Below are 6,016 nucleotides of genomic sequence, written 5' to 3'. Positions count from 1 at the left end.
TAGTCTCATTTACTCTCCTTTACTCTCATTTAGTCTCCTTTAGTCTCCTTTACTCTCCTTTAGTCTCTCTTCAGGGCTATAAAATTAAATATTTTGGATATTTCTTTGTCAAATCATTTGTGCTGTTGGTTTTAATGGTTCTTTTTACATTCTTTACCCAGCTAACCTTCTGAGGAATTACTATAACTTGAGTGTCGTCCTGGTTCACTTTATTAGGGTTTAAAGTGCAAAAAGAAGTAGGTCTTATCTTCCTGTTACTAATCACCTTCAGGTAGTCTGATAACCTCTCAAACATCAACAACACACACTTAACGTCAAGTGTCAAAAAAATCCCAAGGTTTAATCACATCATTTTACAAAAGAACCAAACAAACATGTCGTCCATATCAACCCTACAGACATGAGGCCGGTTCAAGAACGGTAAGTCTCAAACTATCAGCCAAAGCCTCGATGTTCATCGGTGACGTCACCACGTCCTTGTCCAGGTTCTCAAGGTTCCTTTTACAATGTGATAAAACAGGAGAACAGACGGGAACTTTAACAAATCTGCTTTTACTGATTCTGCCCAAAAGAGACACAAGGGACATAAACGAGTTGGTGGTGAAAAATATACTGAATCTGAAAGTCTTGTTCTCTCGTCTACTTAACACTGATTAGAAACACGTCATGGAGAAAGAGATGGGCAGGAGGCTACATAACCATGCTAACATGGCATGCTACATAACCATGCTAACATGGCATGCTACATATCCATGCTAACATGGCATGATGCATCATTTTATAAACATTAATGGAGTAAGGATTTACTAGCCTGAACCTTTAGCTGAAACAAGCTGAAACAAGCTGAACCAAACTGTCCTGTTAGCTAACCTGGGGCTACTTTATTAAACTGGAGCTAACCGGTTCAGCTTCTACACTGAGCCGTTAGCTAACTGGAGCTAACCGGTCCAGCTTCTACACTGAGCCGTTAGCTAACTGGAACTAACCGGTTCAGCTTCTACACTGAGCCGTTAGCTAACCCCAAAAACTAACTGTTTTAGTGTCCACACTGAACTGTTTTTCAGCCCAACTGAATCATGACTTGAACCAAAGTGTTAAAGCTCATAAAATTAACCATTTGCTAGCTGAACCAGTTGATTTAGCTAATCAAGAGTCAGCTAATCTGGGCTACATAACCATGCTAACATTGCTAAACTGCCCATTAGCCAAACTAAGCTGTTGTGTTGTTTGTTTTCACTAGGCTGTTAAACCAAAGTGTTGACCCCATGGATGTTTAACAAGAACTGGATCAGAAGCCAGTAACCACTCACATTATTACAATGAAACATTCCCCTGCAGCCCAAAAGCATTTCCCCATAAAACACCATTAAAACAAGACGTCTGTAAAACTGTTGAGAGGACACCTCGAACCGCAAAGTCAATTATGACTCTTTCTAATTAGAACTTCTGATCCATGGAGGTTTTATAGGATATATGTCAAACATTCCTCAAGCTGAGAAAAGGTTATAATACTGTAAAGTCAACGAGCCAGCGGGAGAAACACTGGAAGTAAACCGGGAAGCTAGAAACAGCGATTCTCAACGGACTGAATTGGCGCAATCTTTGGGTCCAGTTAGTTCTTACTATACGTCCAAGGTTTAGCCTCTAAACTCAACCATTAGCTTTACCAAACTGTTTTAGTACCCCGTTAGCTAGCCTGATCTAAACCGTTATATCTTTTCAATTTAACTATTAACAGTTAGCTAACCTGAACCAGTCTCTTTAGCTTCACAACTCACTATAGTTAACCCTAAACCAGCGTTAGCAGCTACGCTAAACCATCTTATTTTAGCGGCTAAATTGAACTGTTAGCTAACCTGAACATTAGCTAACGCCTTCATGGAACCAACAGATGAACGTTGGGTTCACTTCCTGCTGTTGTGAGATGCTTTTATTTATGAGGAACCTGATTTGTATTTTAGCTTCACATCATGGAGTTTTCCTAAACTCTCGTGAGACGTTTTCATCTTCTTCAAGCGGCGTCACATCTTACATCAAAACACAAGTCTTTGAATTTACATAAAAACAACGTGACAAAAAACGTGACATCTACAAATGTAAACACAACGCCCTCCTCACCACAAAGAGTTAATACTTATCCTGCTAAGCAGCACTTTTTCTTTTTCTTGTAAAAGACAGAACAACTAAGGCGACTGAGTGGAATAATCATTGGCACTTTTCTCCAAACTATAAATTCTATGAGTACTGTGAAGTTGTGGTTTAATAGATTATAACACGATGAGTCAGACGGTCTGGGAGGAATGTGGTGGAGATTCTTTACTGGACTTTATCTTTTCATTCGTGTACTTGTTAAAATCTTCTGTTCAGTCATTTTCCTCTTCATCCTTTTCATTCATTCAATCGGCAGCTTTCTGACCGGAGAGGGCGGCCATGACACTTCAGGACAGCTGCTCCATGTGTACATATATACATATATACATATATATATATATGTATTTATGTATATATATACCCTATCTTCCATCATTGCACATTAACCTGAAGCTGCCACCCAGCCCAAAGAATAACCTTGTGTTTGAGTCCCGGCAGTCAAACCACGTCAAGTATCCTACAAACTCAGACCTGCAAATATTCAGGGCCTGTTTTTCGTTGGTTTCGTCATCCTGTGAATCCAAATAATACAGTATTTTAAACTTGCTGTCATGAACCATCGTGTTTTAATACCGAGACAGGAGGAAAGGTTCCGTTTGATGTGGTTCACCTCCTCTTCTTTCTATACAAGTTTATGGAAATAAAATGTTGGACATGATTGTTTCTCTTGTCCTCTGGTCTCATGTGTTTTTTTCCTTCTGACTGCAGTTGCTGTCTGTAGCCTCCGGGTGGTGCTGGACCGGCTCCTGGTGAAGGTTCTTCTGCTGGTCTTTGAGGCGGAGATGTCTCGGTTTGACCGGCAGCGCCACGGCCAGCAGAACGCAGCCGATGTGGAGGCTGAAGTACCAGGACCTGGAGGGAGGAAGGAACATGGTGAAGAGAGTTCAGATCTAACACCACGTCTGAGATCTCGATTCTCACGACTTCACACCATCGAACAGCTAAAGGAAGAGATTCAGTGTTTTTACACACTGAATAGTTTTCCAGAGTTGAGGTATGTTTGTAGCTCAAAAGCTCAAAGTTTGTAGCTCAAAGTTAAACCTGAGTTAAACCTGACTAGCTCAAAGTTAAACTTGAGTTAAACCTGACTAGCTCAAAGTTAAACCTGAGTTAAACCTGACTAGCTCAAAGTTAAACTTGAGTTAAACCTGACTAGCTCAAAGTTAAACCAGATTTAAACCTGACTATCTCAAAATTAAACCTGATTTAAATGTGACTAGCTCAAAGTTAAACCTGAGTTAAACCTGACTAGCTCAAAGTTAAACCAGATTTAAACCTGACTAGCTCAAAGTTAAACCTGATTTAAACCTGAATAGCTCAAAGTTAAACCTGATTTAAATCTGAATAGCTCAAACTTAAACCTGATTTAAATCTGAATAGCTCAAAGTTAAACTTGAGTTAAACCTGAATAGCTCAAAGTTCAACCAGAGTTAAACCTGACTGGTTACGGACCTGTAGAACTTGATGGATGGACCGACGGACAGAAGGACAAAAGGCACCACTGTGTAGCAGATGGCGATCTGAGTGGCTGCCCACGTGATGACATCATAGACCAGCTTGTGGGCGGGTGACTGCAGGAAGTGAGGCCGAACGTTGTGTCGGACCTGAGAGATTAAAACGTTACAGTTAGTGGACTCATCACCAGCTAACAGCTAGCACGATTACAAGCTAACAGCTAGCAGTTAACAGGGACAGCTCACCGCTCTAGCAGCCAGCGTGATGACGATGCCGGTGAGGAAGGTGAGGTAGTAGCCCGGATAAGCGCCGTGCCACATGGCTGACAGGATGAAGGTGGCTGCCGTCGGGTGGTAGGGACATCGCTCGTAACACACCCTGTCAACCAGAGGTCAGAGGTCAGACAGAATAATGAGGCCATTGTTCAAATCATAGTGTCTGCAGGTGCAGATAATAACGTCCTGTTACAGAACCACCAGCAGCGGCAGCAGTCCACACAGAGACTTGTGTGACTGTGAGTGATGTGTTTTCAATAAAATACAGAAAGTAAAATACAGTTTGTTCCCAGTGTGCTTGTCCTCAGGCATTACCCTAAAGCTAGCTGTCTCGTATAGCTTAAATAAGAGTTGAGATAAAACGATGAGTGTTAAACAAAAGGAGGGTTTTTAAACGGAAATTTAAAATGAAAACCAAGAGTTCAAGAGGTAAATATTTTACAGATTTTTATTGCCGTCCATCTGACCGACACACTGTGGCTCTACTGTAGATGAACATTAAACTAATAGAGACAGAATGCGTTCATACCTTTTGAGCCAGTGAGCTGTCTGAATGTTCCAGTTGTCGAGGAACACTTTGAAGCTGGTGGCTAACTGGAAGAGAAACAGAGAAAATCAACAGTTTAGTAGAAATAAACATCCGGAGCAGCTTCAGGTTAAACGTGAGTCGAGTCCAGACCTCGATGTTCAGGATCCTCAGGTTGGAGATGAGGTCCCAGCGAGGAGAGCCGTCGCTGTCGTAGCCGTTAAAACCGAAGCCGGCGGCGTTGTTGATGGCATCAGCTGAGGTCAACAATAGAGAAGAAGAAGAAAGGTGAGACAGGTTAGACAGTCTGTCTGAGGTTAACAATAGATTAGAAGAAGAAGAAGAAGAAGAAGAAGAAGAAGAAGAAGAAGAAGAAGAAAGGTGAGGCAGTCTGTCTGAGGTTAACAACAGATTAGAAGAAGAAGAAAGGTGAGACACCCACCGAGCGTCCAGACGAAGTAGTACTTGGGTCTGGTGGTCAGCATGGACAGGTACAGGTAGACCACCTGGGCGTAGAACGGCATGGTGGCGATGAAGTCGTCGTCGATGTTTCGCTCCACGGGGAAAACTTTACACACCGAGAGGAACACCAGGAGGCAGAAGAAGGAGGTGGCCACTTTACGGACGACCTCGGTCTGAGGAGACACACGTTGGTTCTAGTTGACTAGACTTAGGGAACAGTAACGTCCTCTCTGTCTGTCTGTCTGTCTCTCTGTCCGTCTGTCTGTCTGTGTCTGTCTCTCTCTTTTTAACATTTCATTGAAGACATTCAGACTGTACAAAATCAGTCGCTATGCAGGTGATGTGTTACTGTTCCTCCACGAAATCTGAATTTTAGTCTTGAGTGTGCGCTGAGCTTTTACATGCATCCAATCAGAATTGACCCTTTGCAAAGACCCGCCCCCTGTTGCTGTTACCATGGATCCCACACTGTCACTAACTGCACTCCCTGAAGACATATTATCCAAAAATAGAACACAATTAGCTTCCAATCCACTAAAACAGCCTGAACATGAAGAACATCTGGAACCATTGATGAGAGTCTATGGAGCAGAGCTCCTGGTCAGAGATGATGCTTCTCTGTGATTGGCTAGTCTGCGTTTGAGGGGCGGGACTTAGCGAAGGGTCAATTGGCATCGACTGATATCCAATATTCTCAACATCCCTCCTCATCGTCATAAAATCCTTTTTAGAAACTCAGAAACAGTCCTAATTAAATGTATTTATTATAATATTATTATGTGTCGTACGTTTGGCGAGGGCTCGCTCTGCTTCAGCTTCCTGTCGGCCTCCTGGTCTCTATGGCGACGGGGGTCTCCCTCGATGAAGGCGATGTAGTCGTTGTAGGAGCTGGTGGGTCCGGCGAGGATCCCCATGAAGTTACAGTTGTAGCTGAAGTACTCCAGCAGACTGGGCATCCTCCTGTGGACACACACACAGACCAGGACCAGTACATTACATTACAGTCATTTAGCAGACGCTTTTATCCAAAGCGACTTACAATTCAGATTCTATCACATTCATACACATAGGCACAGCTACGGGAGACATTTTGGGGTTAAGTGTCTTGCGCAAGGACACATCGACATGCAACTAGCAGAGCCGGAGC

At 42.9% G+C, this 6,016-nt stretch overlaps 1 protein-coding gene across 1 annotated transcript; it reads right to left on the bottom strand.

The window, feature by feature from the left end:
- Nucleotides 1-314: 314 nt before the first annotated feature.
- LOC116378333 (membrane-bound O-acyltransferase domain-containing protein 2-like) lies at nt 315-5,863 on the bottom strand. The gene is made up of 7 exons (XM_031840185.1): nt 5,658-5,863; nt 4,850-5,042; nt 4,561-4,664; nt 4,411-4,475; nt 3,852-3,984; nt 3,604-3,755; nt 315-3,003 (listed from the first exon to the last, which is right to left on the bottom strand). Exons 1-7 carry the CDS (start codon nt 5,823-5,825, stop codon nt 2,832-2,834), a joined length of 987 nt encoding a protein of 328 aa, XP_031696045.1. The 5' UTR covers nt 5,826-5,863; the 3' UTR covers nt 315-2,831.
- Between the last annotated feature and the right edge of the window lie 153 nt (nt 5,864-6,016).

Source organism: Anarrhichthys ocellatus, unplaced genomic scaffold, assembly GCF_004355925.1.
Source record: "Anarrhichthys ocellatus isolate YVR2014 unplaced genomic scaffold, GSC_Weel_1.0 scaffold2425, whole genome shotgun sequence".
NCBI classification, from domain to species: domain Eukaryota; kingdom Metazoa; phylum Chordata; class Actinopteri; order Perciformes; family Anarhichadidae; genus Anarrhichthys; species Anarrhichthys ocellatus.
Note: the sequence above shows the minus strand (reverse complement) of the source record. Positions and strands in the feature narration are given on the sequence as shown.